The sequence below is a fragment of the Danio rerio genome, chromosome 1 (genome assembly GCF_052040795.2).
Source record: "Danio rerio strain M-AB ecotype USA chromosome 1, GRCz13ab, whole genome shotgun sequence".
In the NCBI taxonomy this organism is placed as follows: Eukaryota; Metazoa; Chordata; class Actinopteri; order Cypriniformes; family Danionidae; genus Danio; species Danio rerio.
In genome coordinates, this window is record NC_141021.1 from 31,657,501 (window position 1) to 31,675,883 (window position 18,383).

Here is an 18,383-nt window from a genome sequence, read left to right on the forward strand (position 1 = left end):
CAGGAATTCTTTTGATAGTTATAGTCCTACATCATTAATGATTTTAAACTGAAGCTCTTTAATTTTGGGGAAACTTGGATAAGAAATGTAACTTGTCCTTATTATTTTTCAGTTGAAAATCTTTAAAAAAGTGAAACTTATGATTACATTTTGGATCTCTAAAACAATAAGTGCCCAAAAATATAGTTGGAAAAGAAAACATTATAAAGGAATGCATTTGAATACTATCTATTTTTAGTAATAGCCTTAATAATTGAAAACTTTTTAGGGTGACAAGCAAAACCATACAGAAGTTGTTGTAACTTAAAACGTCACAATGGCCATCAATTAAATCTAAGAAAGAATGTAATTTTAACTCAAATTTTTATACAATAAACACTTATTGTGATATAAACCAAAAAAGATTTTTCTATAAACAAGTTTTTAATTAAAAAAAAAAAAAAATGTGAGAAAAGGCTTGTTTCCAGCACAATAGGATCTGAGGGTGAAACAAAGGCAGTTTAAGAGACAGTTTAGCTGATCAAAAATCAGTACCACCAACTTTTCAAAATACTGCAGAAGAAACTGTAAACCAAATACTGTTTGTATTACAAAAAAATGGGATTGCATTTTTAGAACCTCGTTTATGAAATCCAGGTCATTTAGGCCCCCTTCTTCATAACTACAAAGTCATTGTTGTTTATGTAGTTCTTCATTGTTGTTGTTTTTTAGATTAAAAAAAAAAAAATTGCACTACTATTTTCTTAAATAAACTGGGGGATAGCTAGTGAAGATGCTGGGTAAACAAATCTAAACTGCAATTCCATTTGGTTAATAAAATTCATCGGAATATTGAGACATGTCTCTGTAACCAACTATTAGGAATATACATATATTTTTGCTTATAGAAATGTATTTACAAAATTTTTATGAATATTAAGATTACTGTTTTTAGCAGCAGTAATTCCTATGTATTTTATGGAGGTTTGAACCGGTATATTGCATAAAAAGTCTAAATCAATACTACCATGACCTGCAATAAATTTACATTTATTTATATTTAGGTGTAGCCCATGCATTAGCGAAGAGATTAACTAAATGAAAAGCTTTGTCAATTTGAAATTTGTCTTTTAAAACAAGGGTCATATGATCAGCCAGTTGAATAATGGAGATTTGTTGATTGTGCATCCTAAGTTTATCAAAACTAGTATAATTTTTTATCAAAATACTATGCATTTCTACAGCTAGAATTAGGAAAGGGGAAATAAGACACCCTTGACTAATTTCTAAAAAAAAAAAAAAAAAATCTCTAAGATGTCCCATATGATAGTGATATAGTTCTCTTAATAAATTTATATAGCATTTAAGTTAAAGAAATAAATGTATTGCTAAAGCCATATTTTATCGGAGAATCAAATATAAAGCTGTGTTACTTTGAATCAAATGGTTTCCTAAAATCCAAAAACAGAATGTAACCATCATACTCAATACACTTCTAATAATCTATATCTAAAACTAAAATAATATTATCGTAAAATTAATTGAAGGGAGAGGATTTTCTGATAAATGTCTGCTCCAGGATGGAGTAACACATATCCTTTCATGCCTTCATGATTATTAATAAAGTTGAATGTTTAAGAGCCTAGATTATGTGATGAACTTAGTGTCATCCCACTTCAGAGTAACACTGGAATAATGTGTGTTATTGCTTTTTCTCTAAGCCAAATAATTTTTCTCTGGATCTACACTGTTAGACTTTTTATTGTATCTTTGTGGTAGCTTACTGGCAGCACGGTTGCCAGCAAGCTACTATAATTTTACCGTAGCTTAGCAGAAGTGTTTTACAGTACTATTGCCTTACCGCAATTTCCGATTATGGTAAAAATACCTTTACCACAAATTATTTTACAGTATAATAATATTACAGTACTGTAATATTAACTAATTTTACTGTAATTTATTTCAATTATGGGGTTGCCCCAGCTGAATGATACACCAACTTATCCAGTATATGGTTTATGCAGTGGATGCCCTTCCAGTTGCAACCCATCTCTGGAAAAAATCCATACACACTCATACACTACGGACAATTTAGCCTACCCAATTCACTTGTACCGCATGTCTTTGGACTGGGGTGGGAAACCAAAGCACCCGAACGCAGGGAGAACATGCAAACTCCACACAGAAATGCCAACTCACCCAACAAAACATTTTAAAAATGGATGTAAGGTAAAAATAACTTTTATAAGTTCACTGAGTAATCATCGAACTTAAATGTTTATTTCTCTGTACTTAAATTACAGCTTTTGAGACAATATTGGTTGGTATCAGCTACTATAAGAACGTCTGCAATGTTTATGAATAGTGAATGGTCACATCTAAATTTTTCAATTGGTCCAAATGAAATTAGGCAATGTGATTTTTTTTTTCCAATTGTGGCAACAGCTTTTAAACATTGGCTTAATGAGAAATAATGTGTTGAGCCAACTGAAAAACCATTCAATTAACTGATTATGTAATTGGCCCAATTAAATATTTTAAATTGCTGTAGCATGCTTATTTGCTTTCACCTAATTTAAAAATGTATATTGGAAAATTTACGTTGCAAAAGCAAGTTTACTGAATTGTTTATTTTCTGTTCTCCAAAAAGAAAAATGAATAATAAAATATTGAGGCATTATTGTGAAAATACATTTCTACAAAGTAAGCATTACAAAGTCATTTGCATTTGAATTTTACAAAACATGCATGTAATTAAAACATTTACAGACGTGCAAAAAAGCCATTTGTAAATTCTTTTATGTTTTTACACCAAATGTAAATATTTTTTCTGAGGTTACTTTAAACATTGTTTAGTGTAGTGTCACCTGAATATAACCATTCCACAAAAGGTACTCTGATCTCATCGTATCACATTTTTATTTCTTAAATCAGTTCATTAACATTAAACATCAATTACATTGATATATTAAAAGCATCAAAAACCCCATCAAATTTAAACAATGGAGTACTAAACCCAGTTTACACAGAACAGAAAAAAGTCTTCCAAAAGTCTTTTGAAAAAGTACTTGAAGCTGCATCTTCAAATATTTACTATATGAACATGTATATAGAAAGTCATTGTTATACTCCATGTTGAGTAGAAAAATCCACAAAAAAGCACAAAAATACATTGATAAAGCCTTTGAAAGTTCATCATGCTGCTAATGCTTACGGTTTCAAGAATTCCTATCTTCGTTGTAGTTGTGAGGTTGTCCAATAGCTCTCTATGTTAAAATATCATAAAAAGACACAAAAAAAGGGGTTTGTTTCACACAAAACTGAAAATTCTGAAAATTTACTCTCCCTTCACTTGTTCCAAACCTGTTCGTCTTACTTTCTCCTGTTGGAACACAAAAGAAGGATATTCTGAAGAAAGCTGGAAACCGGTAAGACTTCTATAGTAGGAAAAACAGACTATGAAAGTCAGTGGTTATATTCAGTTTTCTTCAAAATATCTGCTTTTGTGTTTTACACAACAAAGAAACTCACAAAATTAGTGGTTATCATTTTAGGAGAACTATCCCTTTAAGAATCACAACAAATCAATGTTTAATATTTTCAAGCTGAAATTCTATTAGGCAGAGTTGTGTTTTATGTAATATTTCAGTTTAAAGTAAATGTGTAAGGCTACAGTAGAACTAACTAGTAAAATATAACAACCAGAACTTGAGAAACCCCTCACTAGTTAACTCACAGCACATGGTGAATATCAATAAAGCAACTACACACGTTACCATCTTAGAGCTAGTAGAATTTGAGACTGATATGGAATAAACATATACCCAATTGTTAAAGTGGTATTTACTGTAAAAGTGCTTATTTGCACCTTGCCCTGCTATGGCGGCTCCACTGGTGGAAAAAAACATGTTATAGCAGATATGGTTCTTCCATCATAAATTAATAATTTAATAACAATAAACAAAATATATAAAACCATAGGTTAGATATCAATATTACAGGTGCGTAATGTTTGCAATTAACATAGACATTAAGTTAACGTTACTGTGTCCATCATGTCAGAGGTAGCAGGCTAACGTAATGCCCGTGCTGTTCGTTTTTATGTCTAAATCACTGAGACTTACACTTGGTTAAACCTAAACATGACTTAATAAATACAGAATTCGGTACTCAACATAACTTCATCATTTTCTTTGTCCCTTTATTAATCTGGGGTCACCACAGTGGTAGCAGAACAAACTGCCAACTTATCCAGCATGTTTTATGCATCGGATGCCCTTCCAGCTGCAACCTATCTCTGGGAAACATCCATACACTATGGTCAATTTAGTGTACCCTCAATTTACCTTTACCGCATGTCTTTGGACTGTGGGAAAGAAGCACCCAAAGGAAACCCACGCGAACGCAGGGAGAACATGCAAACTCCACACAGAAACACCAACTGACCCAGCCGAGGCTCGAACCAGCGACCTTCTTGCTGTGAGGCGACAGCACTACCTACTGTGCCACTGCATCACCGTCACTAACTTTTATAAAGGAAAATGTGTCTGATGATGTTTTGGTAGATCTTCACCATTGCTGCGCTGGAATAGGAATTATGTACCAGCTGTGGCACCGACCACCGGCTCTCAGTCGCACGCATGCATTTTTTGTTACAAGGTTTGTTGGCTAAACTGATATATTTGCCTTCCCTTTGATAAATTAGCTGAGCACAATTTAATATGTTTGGTGTTACAAATATATATTTTTTATTTTAATTTCAGACAATCAGCTAAAAATTAACATGGTGGATTTTTTTTTGGGGGGGGGGGGGGGGGGGGGGCAATTATTCATTTCCTTTTTTGGCTTAGTCCCTTTATTGATCGCCACAGTGGAATGAACCGCCAACTTATCCAGCAAATTTTACGCAGATGACACCCTTTTCACTGCAACCCATCTCTGGGAAACATCCATACACATTCATACACTACAGACATTTTTGCCTACCCAATTCACCTGTAACGCATGTATTTAGACTATGGGGGAATCTCATGCGAACGCAGGGAGAACATGCAAACTTCACACAGAAATGCCAACTGACCCGGCCAAGGCTCGAACCAGCGACCTTCTTACTGTGTGACGACAGAACTACCTACCCCCGTGAGGCGGGTGACTATGGTCCGTAAGGTAATCAAACATCAAAGATTGAAGAATTGGAGTCCATGTAAATGTACTCAGTGAGTGTGCCAGATGATGTCTCCAGCTGTCAAAGACATTTCTCTGCCTAAGCTGATTCTATGCGCCCTCAAATGTTTCAAGTTTGACATTTTCTTTAACAAATCTTTTTACTTTGTCTTTCTTTTAATTGAAACATGACACTGTCTTGCCTTGCATCATTACACATTTGAATTCAACAATAGCATTGTTGTTGTAAAACTGTCATTTTACCAATAATGTCATTATAATCAGAGAAAGGTGTACCAAGCATTGTCATAGCACAATCTGTGTGAGGGTCACACTTAAGGTGCATTCACACTAGGCTATCTGAACCGTGCCCAGTTCGTTTGACAAGTGTAGGTGCTCTGAACCAGGCCCAGGCTTGGTTCAGTTGATCAGCCCTGGCCTAGTTAGAAGTGTGCCAGAGTGCGGTTCAGTCGGGCTTTGGCACTGTATGCTAATAGTGTGAGTGCAAAGCGTGCCGAACTGCATGAGTACAAAACTAAAGTGCTAAACTGAAGACACGACGTAACTTTTAATGGACTATTTCATATAGATTAATTATTCATTCTTACTTTTCAGTAAACACAAACTGTCATAGTCTATTAAAGTTACAAACCCCTCGCTGCACATCAGCTGCCACATTCACCAAACCTCCTAATACGTGCAGCACAAGGACTTTTATGATATTTTATGAGCGTCAAAAGTGGTGGATCTGTTCGGCAAAATATTTAACTGCATATACAACAATATAACTTAACAATATCCACTGTGCTGAGTGAGCGCACATTTTTTTCTAGTTAAACTGAACCGTCACATCATCGATAATGCAAGTGTGCTCAGGCTCGAAAGGTAAAATGCAATGTGAGTGCAGGCTGTCAGGGAAAAAGAGAGGGGGGATTGCCACAGAATGTTTTAAACATCTCCAACAATTGCTGAACATTTAACAGACCACATCTAAGACTTCAAGCAATGCCTGTTTCTGCTCTGATTTGTAAGCAGTTTTATCTTTTACTTTTTGTGTTAAAGCTCCAGACAACAGGCAAGCAGATTCTTAACAAGACACATAGTGGAGCGCGGGGCACAAAATAATATGGTATTAAATGCAACACAGAGTTTTAAAGGTATTTGCTCAGGGTTAACCATGGCATGCTTTTGAGGTTTTCACCACAGTGTCAGCAGACGTCAGCCTGCCAAATATTGAAGACAATGGCAAGATTTGGATGAGAAACACAGAAGAAACCCTTTTTTTTACAGCATCAAAGTATTTTTTATGACAGTCGCTATTTTCTATTTAAAAGTAAATAAATAAATAAAAATCAGTAAAGGTATGCAAGTAGAATATTATATTATTGTGATTACTGTATTCTAGGCTAAAAGATAAAACCATTTTGAAAGATGTAAAACACAGTGACTGCTAGCCAGTTTAGAGGAAAACGCAACACAGAGGGGTTAGTTGTAATTGGGTGCTACCAATTAAACAAACAAAATATTTTTTGGAATTCTGAGTTAAATGTTGGTAACTTTTTAAATAAAAATGTATTAAATAGAAAATTGTTTTAATTATATATATATAGGCTTTTGTGTTATTTGTAAAAAATATGGTTTAACCCTATTACTTTGTTTATTATTTAACCAAAACCAAAAAGAGTTACTTTGTACCCCGCTTTCCCCTACATCAGCATATGCATATTTGTACACCTCTGCATATTCTAACTTCTTTAGGCAATCTAAAGGATCTTGCTCAGTAGGATTAAATTTCTCAAAATTTGCAATCACAGCTTCCATATTCTTTTGTCTACGGTTTAACCCAAATGAACTAGATGTAGAATTTATGACATAGGTTTCTGAAAAGCGCTAATTAAGCTACAAGTGGGTGTGACAAACTGTTGCCATTTTGTTGCATGTTATTGCGCTGACCAGGGGGTAACGAAAAAGGGGTAAAGAAGTGGAGCATGAGTGGAGCTACAGATGCTTGCTAGCACTTAGCTTAGACTGCCTTTTCTTTGGAAGAAATGCTTAATACTTCATTACCTGCAATTTATTTGTGTTCTGACCATGTGTGCTTGGTTGTAAACTATATCAATAGTGTTTAGTCTTTTAAAAACACTGTTGTACATTGATCCACTAAGTATTGTTCTTATGATGTTTTTCAACAGGAGGAAAATGCTCTAATCAGCCGGAATCAGCTGAGGTGACATGTTAGCGGTCTAACGGTACAGGTGCCAACTTATAAATTTGTAAGAAAAAATTTAAATATTTATTTATAAAGTCAGTGCTACATAGGAAATACTAGTAGTGCAGTAACCCTAGTAACCCTTTTGTAGAACTAAAAAATAAATCAAACAGAACTAAAGCAGTTTAAAATGCATTTAAACATTATTCAATTAATATTCCTCAGAGTAAACATAGAATGGTCTGTGTGTTATTGCTTTTTTGTGCGCCAAATGATTTGTTTACTCAGGATCTACCAAGCATTTATTCATTTTTAAATGATTCTGTTATAAGAAGAGAAGGTGTCTGCAAAAGTCGGATATGTTAATTTTAATATTCTGATAAGAAGCCTGCAGTAGAGCAGGACAGCCTTAAAATAGGTAAATATTCTTTATGTATGTGTTCATGCTCTTCATTGATGGAGACATGAAGACAAGGATTTCACTTCTGATCAACCTGACTACAGAAACATCCTTCTACAGTATGTCATATCTGAAAATATTGTTTAGAATTACACACACACATGGACATTTTCAGTCTATCTGTATTTTAACCAATCAGGTTAAAATACCTATATGTATGATTCATTTAAAGACACATTATTGTATAATTGTAGTTTTGAGATTGTAAGCAGAGTGGCCTACAAACTCTGTGTAAGTGTTGAAGCTGGCTTCTGATGACCTGCAAACAATCCTTGGTAAACTTTGGTTTATTGAACCTCTTTTGATTGGCTCTTCTTCATCTGAAAGACAGGTTGTTTTTGAGTTAAAACTGTTGGTTCCCCAACAGACAATTTAAATTTAGAGTGACTGGACATATATGCTTTGTGAATTTTTCTTATCAGCATTATTTAATTTAATAGTTGTTGGTTAACTATTTTAACCAGAAGACCAAAAAAGACTATTAAATAATTTAATAACAAAGAGCCACAACAAAATGATGTAGAATTATTAAAAGTACTTATGTTTAATCAACATTGTTTCAAACTGCAAGTATAAAGAAAGCAAATTCTATAGCCACCTTTTGTATTGGCGATTTTTGCTGTCAGTCTGAACCTGCAGTCTGTCATTACATTTACAGATGAATGAAATGCATATCATTATAAACGAATAATATTTGCTGATTCTGATAGCGTCACTGGCCCATGTAGAAAAAATCGTTCTAGAGAAGCTGCTTAGGTCTGAACCAATTCGAAAGCAATTGCTGGCTCTAAAATTAAGTTTTTTCCTACAATAAGGCAAAAACCTTTACCGCATACAAGTATCAAAAAGTATCATCAATAGTTCAGCCTATTGTAATATTTCATGCATCGAAATCTAAACAGCATTATGTTAGTTCTAAGAGATTTGCAGGTGCTTTCTGAACACATTTTCATTGAGAGACTACAGGGACCAACACAACAAGATAAAATTGTCTTTTCCTATTCTAACTTGTTTCCATTTGTTTAGAGGTGATGTACTGGCTTTATTAATGATTAATCTGAAAGTTGAATGGCATTTTCCAGCATTATAGGCTCATTTGTCACATTCTCCTCATCACCCTCTGAATCCATTGCCTCTGATGAGTCCTCTTTTTCAGCACCGTAGATCTCAGATGCTGTTCTTTTCAGTCCTCTCTGCTTAGCCAGAGCAGCAGCGTAGCGAATGTTGTAAATATTCCAATCGCAACTAGAAACAAAATAAATGTCTTTATTTCTGAGAAAAAAATTAGCAAGTGGCCTGACATATATTTGAAATTGATCCAAGAAACTGCTAAGAATGGACACCCAATAAATGCATTTAAGAAATCTATTAACTCAAAATTTTGAATACACAAAAACTTACAGTTTAGACAGATCATCACTGTGTCTTTGGATGCTCTTCAGCAGCTGCTGTACAGTAGGCAGTACAAATCCAGGTCTTTAAAAATAAAGAAACAAACAAACAAAACAAAATTAAAAAGACATTATTATAGTGGTTCCCAACAACAGACACAAATATTTTGGAGCAGTGTTATCTCCAGAAAAAATGGATTTTCCATTATCAAGATAAACTTTATGAGGTCTGCATTTTCTGCAACCCTTATACAAAAAATATGTTTTGAAAACCTCACACTGATATTTTAGGATTTCTAAAATTATTAAAATAAAAATGTATAAAAGAACACAATGCAAATAACAGGTTTAAAAATGTTAGCCTACTTTAATTTGGGATTAAAGTGTGTTACTGATAAAAGCATATGGATGAGCTTAATCTAAAAAAATATTAATAATTGAACGCTGCCAACCGATTCTTGAGTTTCTGTCCATGTAAAGTGAGCAAACACTGAGCCCAGGTAAGGTAGAACTGCAGGTGGTTAGACTTTTCCAGTGTTGAGGCCACAAAGTTTAGAAGCTTATCCACATACACATCTGGCAATGAGCTGCATACAACTGTAACTGAAGCATCAAATAATACAATTTTAATAATGGCAATAAAATTACACATTTTGAATATGAAAAAAATTGAACAGATTTAACTGTTTTAAGAGGGAACACACTTTGATCAAAAGGGATTGCCTCCAGAACTTCTCTAATGAGCAGAATTTCATTTAGGCGAAAAGACAGCAAGATGGCGGAAGCCCACTCTTTTTTGGTAATCTGCTGACGTATACTTGTTGGTGTGACATCAATATCCAGATCATAAGGGTCAAACACTAGTGCAGCATCAAGAGAGTAGATCAGCAAACCTTCAGTGGATGCTGCAGCCCAACTGCGCCCTGAAAGGAGAAGCATGCGAAAAATGTATTGCACTGCCTGTTGTTCAATTCAAACATTGGAACAAATTCTGTGCAAACATCATGATGAATTTTTAAATATGCTGAAAATAATGCCATGTGTCACTTTTTACAATTTTTTTCTTAAAGTTCTGTTAAGGTGTTGTGTTGTATAGATAAAACCATACCAGTAGGTGAGAAGCGAAGAGAGCTAACACTGATCTCTGGTTTAAAGCATCGGGTGCTCATATCACCTAAGAGATGAAGAGAAAAGGGATTTAGTGATATGTATAAAAGCTTGCAAAACTGAATCCAATAATAATAATATTAACAATAATAAACTATATAAATAAAACCGACTGGCAAGGTTATTGGTAAAAATGTGGACTCGCCTTTCTTGACTCCAGGAAGACTGAGCTCCACTCCGTTTCCATCCCCAGTGCCTTCATCCACTAAAGACAGACTACCAAACTCGGTCATCTTACGCCTGTCAAGGAATTCCTAGAACAAGAACATGACAGATTTGCACCACAATCATTTTAAAATAGCAATTTTATGAAGATGGCATGGTGACAAATAATGATATGTTAAACAGAGCAATCAACCAAAAAGCAGGATTTACTTAGCATTTACTGTGCATATGGGTCTAATATTGTGAGGACCAAAACTCTTACACTTCTACACATGATAAAGCTCAAAACTAGTGATGTCCCGATACAACATTTCAACTTCCGATACGATACTGATGTTGCAGCCTTCAGTACGAACCGATACCGATATAAATTCGATATCAGCACAAATCATAAATACTTTACTTTTACCTATTTTGTTGAGTGGAATGTATAAATGGCTAGATCCAACTGAGAACAAAAGTCAGCAACAGTAAGTATGGAAAATAACGACCAATTTATTACCTATTGGTTGCATAAATGTGAACCTTTTACATAAGAATATATAAAAGAATAAATATTAAGACCCTAAAAAATTATTAATTAATTCTTAATTGAATAAACAAAATATATTTTTTTAAATGCAAAACACTAATTAAGGGTCACTACAGTTTATTTTTTACCATCAGCAAATAGTAAAAACAGCTGAGAGCAGGAACATAAGAAGAAAAAATTGTTAATTGACCAACTGCTAAAGGTTGAGTGTCTAAAGATTCAATTTCACAGCTTCTTGATGAATTTTTGATCCAGTTTTGAGCTGAAAAATATCTTGCACACTGGGCAACAGAAATAAGGAGTTATTGTTATAAGTTAAGTTGATAAAAATGTGCAGTATGGTTAGTGCAAACATTCACATGACCAGAGCTATTTAATCGGAGTTTGCATCATAAGAAGATTATTGCTGTATCAATGTTCCCAAACAAAACATTATTAATTTTATAATAATATATATTGCACATATTATCTTTAACATAAATATATTTGCAGTAGCTGCAAACACACCTTTTCTCCACAGCAAATAAAATAATGTGACTTTTAAGAATTTTATTTATCAAAATTAATTTTATTTGCATAATTTATTGCACAGATTCCACCCTACTTCCCACATGGGAAAGTATGACAGTGTAAAGAAAGACACAACTAAAAACTCATGTGCAAAGCTGACACTGTTTATCAGAGCACTTTATCTTTTTGGGCATTTTAAAGAAGAGTTAAACATGGGAATGCCTCTAATAAAATTTTCCTTCTGCCAGAAAGTAATACCATTCTTTCTTTTAAACTGTAATGGCCCTCAGCAACAAAATGATTTCTTATTCTTAATTAATAGACAATTAAAACAACAAAGATGTTTAGCATTTAACACCTTTTATGTGACAGCTACTGAAAATGAAAGCAGAATCCGGGACATGTTAGGCGATTTAGAAATCCTGCCTGAATGCATTTTTCTCCAATAGATGACATGTCTGGGAAAAAGCGGATGTATTGTCACCCTAAATAATGAGCTAGATCAGTCTATTTAGTAAAAGGCTTTTCTTTGCGTGTCCTCGCGCTCTTCTTAAAGCTGTTACCACAGTCAGATGTCCAGCACGTCTCTGAAGTCTGAAGCAGCAGAGCATCAGAGTCTTTGGAGTTTCTTACGCACACAAAACCGGGCCGCTGAGGTGGATTGGGTATGTGTGGATTGGGTATCACACTGGATGAACCACAATATGCCATGACCAAATTGTAACGTAAAGGTTTAAAATGAGGCTTAACAGCGTATACTAAACAATGTAACTTAAAGTTCACTTGACGTGAAGTAAATAAACCTGTAGAGATGTGCCGTTGTTGATGGCTACAGCAATGCTACAGTCACAATAGATTTCAATGTAATACACCAAAACTCAGTTTGAAGAGCATGTGTTGTGATCACGTGGGCTTTGCACGCTGGCTCTGGACGCTGCTGGATAGAATAGCTGTAACGGAGTTTAGAGCGTATAATCGGACTGCTAATATCGGAGATTTTAGGATCTCGTATCGGGACTTCCCTACTCAAAACAAAATGTAATTGCTAACAATAATAATTAATATAGCTGCCAGCAGCAATTATCGGGGCTAAGCAGCCCAAAGGCCACATCATAAACAAGCACAGCAACAAGCTACAGAACACATGGAAAATTCTATAACTTTTTGGCAGCATGGTCTGAACCAAGTTTGGAGGAAATTTGGCCAACGATCAATGGCAAGTTAAAAACAACACATTTTCTGAGTAATTTAACATGGTCGACATGAATTTGACATAAATTCCACAATTTTTGGTTTACATAGTCTGAAGATGATAAGAGTTAAATTTGGTGAAGAATGGACCAACGGTCTAGGAGGAGTTAAAAAAAGAATGCCTTAAACAAAATCAAAATGGCGGACAGGAAGTTTGGCAGACTTTGGCATAATTGGTATCTGTGTTGTTGGCAGGACGCAAAGAATAATTTGAGACTAATTTCTTGAGCATATGCAGTAAAAAGTTATTACCAAATTTGTAAGTTTCATTATTAATAGTTAATGACTGTCTTATAACTCTTGACCCATAGGTGGCGCTGTCACCAAATTTTTATGGTGTGGTCAGTGAGGAGACAATGACAGACCTAAACCTTGGTGTCATTATCTGCAACTATGACAGAGACACAGCCTCAGATGTAATTGGGCATCATGCCATCACATTTGTCGGTGCAGTAAACAAAAATCGCTACACCCATCAACACAAACTCCATAACTTTTTGTCAGCATGGTCCGAAGATTATCTCAGTCAAATTTGATGCAAATCGGCCAAACTACGTAGGAGGAGTTCGAAAAAGTAGGTTTTTGACTTAAGGCTAGATGGCAGACAGGAAGTTCAGTTAATTAGGCATAATTGGTATGGATATTCTCAGAATATATCAAAACAAGTAAGACAAGTCATAACAATAGGCAAAATTAGACAAAAGTTATTAGCATTTTTATTAGGTGCTTGGCCCCTAATAAGAACCTCTGATGGCTCTAACACCATTTGTTCTGTTTTCACACCTCTGAGGGCACTGTCCTGTACTTCCCATGGTTGAGTCCGCAAAAAACTATGCTAATGAAGCTGCACTGAGACAAACATCAGAAAAGCATGGAAAAGAACCTCTATGTTTTAAGGCTGGTTTATACTTCTGAATCGTGCGAACGCAGTGACCCTCTGCACCTGCCTTGCACATAACCGTGCATTAAAACTTTTGCGTGCTGTTTGTGTTGCTCTGCAATAACACTTCCGAAATGCTAGCTGGCAGTAGGTTTAAATTATATTCCTGTGTCGAGTTTCTTCACGGATGTTTAGTTTTTTTCTGAACACTACCTTAATGTACAAGTAGCTGAAACTCGCTCATTCAGAGGCGGGAACCAGCAGACATGCAACAACATTAATCATAAGGCAAACACAAAACAAAAGGCTTCATCTGGAGCTACTTCATGGGACTCGACACTTGTAAACACTCGCTCTATCTGGCTTGCGGCTCTCAGCACTGCCTACAGCGCTACCAAGCCAACCAATCACAGAGCTTGCACTACGTGGTTGCAACGTGTAGTTACATTTTTTGAGAGGTGCTCGTCAGACACGTCGAAGGGTCTGTGACCACGCAAAGGCTGCACCAAAGCAATGCTTGCACTTGACTCAAAAGTATAAATCAGCCATTACCATTAATTAGATGTTGACAATCTGAATGCATATTTAGACAAATGGCTGCATCTGAGCAAGTGTCGTGATGACGTGTGCAAGAAGTACAGCATCAAGCACTCAAACAGTTGATTTTGGGCATTGCTGGACATTAAAAGAGCTTATGAAAAGACACAGCTTTTACGCCCCATTCACACGGGGCTTCAGCATCAACGCTTGACTAAAGGTGTGTCTGAAGTTGGAGCTGAAGCGATCGTCATAGCAGCGTCTAGCTGGTGAATTTGCATACAGCGATCTGATTGGCTGACACTGGCAGCTCCGATGGATCCACAATGCAGTTCGGCAACGCCTGACGTCACCCATTAAAAATGAATGGGAAGCGTTGACACTGACGCCCCGTGTGAATGGGGCGTTAGGGCGCACTCACATTAGGTACAGTTGACTTGAACCGTGACAAAGCGCGATTGTCCCTGTCAGCTGAGCTGTCTATAACATTACTATATGTATATGATGGTCATATGGGGGACAAAATATTTTAGAAATATTTACAATATAATAAAAATACACAAATCCAGTTCATAAAATGAAAACACGATTCAAAAATACACAAATCCAATTCATTTAGTGAAAGTATTTATGATTTTTAATTGTGAATTCACAAATTGACAACACACAATTCATAAATTGCATTTTCAATTTACAAATTGGATTTTGTAAATGTGAATTGTGCTGTGCATGTTTGAACTTTATTTTGTACATGTATTATTTAAGAAACTGATCCATATAAAAAAAGACTTGTTTCCGTGGAAATTTAAAAGTTAAGCGATTTGATGTGAATTGAAGGGATTTGTTTGGAAAATATATATATATATATTTTTTTTTTAACTTGGCCCATGTTTGAGCACTAAAGTCCAACTCTTTAACATTGTAAATAGCTCTGTAAACAAGTAGCACTGGACAACACCTTTAAATTGTCGGTAATGCCTTAGGGGTAAGAAGCTTTAACATGGGTACAAATCTACAGATACAATTTTATGATTTGCTAACTACAGTAAATAAAATGTAAAGCTTAATACAGTTAAAAGTATATGAATGTCTAGAAAAAATACTATTAACTGTTCATCCCTAATGCTTAGTTTAATGCAAACGATTGGGCACCCCTTTGTGGCTGCAAGATAAGGTGTTTTTTTTATGAAAGGTTTCTAGGAAAGCTGCATGATGTCATGTTTTCCAGACAGAAATATGTAATGTAGCAATAACTGAGATTTGTAAAATTGAATCTGAAATTTGTAAAATTGAATCTGTAAAATAGGCTGTGCAAAAGTCTATCCACTCTTTTGTGTGAATTTTAAAACGTGTAGTGTGATTGTGGTTACAACACAAAAATCAATTTGAGTGACTCAGTGAACCTTAACTATCTTAACACTTGTGAAACCAATCCTAAAAAAGAATATTTAAAATAGCCTATTGCTTTTTGTGCTTCTCCATATTGTGAATCAGAAAGTAGAAACATGAGAACCTCATAGGAACTTCCTAATGACCCCTAATTCTTTAATGTGTATAGGAGAATGATTCAAAAAGCAATCACAGAGGTTTAAAATCTCTATTTGACAGTCTCACAGTCAGAAATATGGTAAGAAAATGTAAGGTCACAGGTAGAGTTCTTGCGAGGGAAAGATGTGGTAGGCCAAGAAAAATATCTGAAAGTCAATGGTGAAGGTGAAGAATGGTTAGAATGGTCACAGACAAACCACAGACAACCTCCAAAGAGCTCTAGGAACATCTTGCTGCTGATAATGTTATTGTACATTAGGGCTGGGCGATATGGCAAAAATGCAAACTCAATATTTTTTTTCCATATTGAACAATAATGATAAATTTCGACACAAGTTGTTAATGCTTCCAGCTTTAAAAGTTATTATCCCAACAATGACTGATGCAACAACAAAAAAAATTACTGTTAATTAAATTACCTTTTAAAATATTGTTTATTAACAAAAACAGATTACTTACTTGGCCTAAAACGAATAGTAAAATGCATTGAAAAAGACCAAAAAAAAAACCAGTTTAACGTCTGGCATTACAAATTAAATGTAAATTAAATGTGCAAAACATAAACAAAAAAGCACTACAAATTCCAGCAAGTCCAACAAATTTTTTTTAAATTTCTGGGTTTCTTTGGGTCATTTTTTTTGGATGATGAAATATGTTGGTTGTGTTGCAAGACTTGGTTTTCACAAACCATTGACATACTTTTTTCATAAAGTTTTTTTTCTTCGTACATCAAATAAACATAGCAGTAGGCTTGAGCGGTATTACGGTATACCGCGGGATCAAAAAATAGCAACGGTGTCAGTTTCAATACCGTTATACCGTCATAAAATATTAAATATCTTTTATTTAATGCCTACAAAAACGTATGTGTGGTTGTCATCAAGGGACAGTGTGGGGGAGAGAGAGAAAGGAAGAGGGAGAGGGAGGGGGAGAGAGGGAGAGGTGACGTGATGAGTCACGCTACAAAGTGACCTGCAGTTTGGTCTGCATTAGAGCTAAAGATCTTTGCCCGAACCCGGCGAGACCCGAAAAAAATCCAAATCCCTGCATTAAAATCCATCCCTGCAAAGGTGAAACAAATGATGACGTAGTAGTAAAAAAGCGAATTTTGACGGCGGTCAAGCCAGTCACTAGCTCAGAAGAAGCGGTCATTCTAGCCACAGGTATTTCGGCGGTCGCTTATACACTGCGTATTACGGTAGAGCCCTAAACCGTAAGCTGACAGGTAAAAAGACGAGGTCACTCGCTACAGTGAAACTGCTGTCATGGAAAATTAAATGGATGTTCCTGACTGGTAGAAGATGAACAAACAATCCTATCCAAAACTTGCAAAATTAGCCAGATCAGAACACTGCATTTCGGCCTGTAGCCGCAGGAAAGGGTGTTCAGTTATGCTGGATGCACCATGAGTGCAAGACTGCGCTAAAGCCAGTGGATTTAATAATGTTCCTCCACAAACACACGTAGCAAAATCTTGGTGAGTAAAAGGTTTTTAAATTATAAATAAATATTAATCAAACCATATAATCATAATGTAGACCGAGTATACAGGCTAATGGTGGCATTATTATTTTAATATTCAGCTTCACCGCCGCCTTAATGCCATATTGTGAAGAGAAGTGGAGAAACAAAGTTTGCAGAGCCTTTATCTTAATTTTGTTATTGCCAAAATACCCATCATCATTTAGAGTTTATTTTAATTTGATTTGTTAAGCAAGATTTCTTTTCATTGGTGTGTTGGCCAATTTACAGGCTAAGTGCATGTACCTAGACCTATAGAGTGCTGAGATGTTACGATGTTACAGAGGACTTATTTTATTTCTTTGTTCCAACTTCCAAGTGGCCTATAGTCTATGTTTGTTACGAATAAATGATGTTAAAACATATAAATGACTCATTCTTGAAAAAAAAGCATTAGAGCTGTGGGCATGAGCACATCTGAATAATGTCGGGCTGTAAACGGGTTCGGGCTTTATAAAGCTGTCAATCAAAATGAACCTGTAGGACTCGGGACCTATCGGGTATAATTTTTATGGCCCGATTACAGCTCTCTGCATTCCCGCTGCTGTTCCGCGGGAGCCGGCCAGATTTCTTACGGTGTGGGAGTAAATTTCTGAATAAATCGCGGGAGAGATGTGTGTGTGTGTGTGTGTGTGTGTGTGTGTGTTTGTGTAAGAGAGAGATCAAAAACGATCATGAAGAGCTACCGATCCAAAATTCAGAAATATGGGAAACCCATTTCCAAACACTATTCAATAAAGTAGAAACAGACACAAATCCTAAACAAAATCAAATAACAAAAACACTGGCAACACTAGAATCGACTATCAAGGATAATCAAAACCCAATAGACTTCCCCATCACTATAATGGAGCTTAAATACAAAATTAAATCTGTTAAACCTAAAAAAGCATCTGGACCTGACGGAATATTAAACGAAATAATAAAACAAACCAGCCCTAAATTTCAAACAGCCATCCTAAAATTATTTAATCTAGTTCTGAGTGTTGGTCACTTCCCTGATATCTGGAATCAAGGATTGATAACACCCATTTTTAAAAATGGAGATAAATTTGACCCCAATAATTACA

The 18,383-nt window shown here is 35.4% G+C and overlaps 1 protein-coding gene across 1 annotated transcript in view; it reads right to left on the reverse strand.

Moving 5' to 3' along the window:
* Window positions 1-8,832: 8,832 nt before the first annotated feature.
* The window catches only part of pwp2h (PWP2 small subunit processome component), a 66,841-nt gene continuing 57,290 nt past the window's right edge, over window positions 8,833-18,383 (reverse strand). The window contains 6 exon segments of the mRNA NM_213047.1: window positions 8,833-9,056; window positions 9,213-9,287; window positions 9,655-9,805; window positions 9,907-10,125; window positions 10,311-10,376; window positions 10,515-10,623. Of these exon segments, the coding sequence (NP_998212.1) occupies window positions 8,864-9,056; window positions 9,213-9,287; window positions 9,655-9,805; window positions 9,907-10,125; window positions 10,311-10,376; window positions 10,515-10,623 (813 nt within the window). The 3' untranslated portion in view covers window positions 8,833-8,863.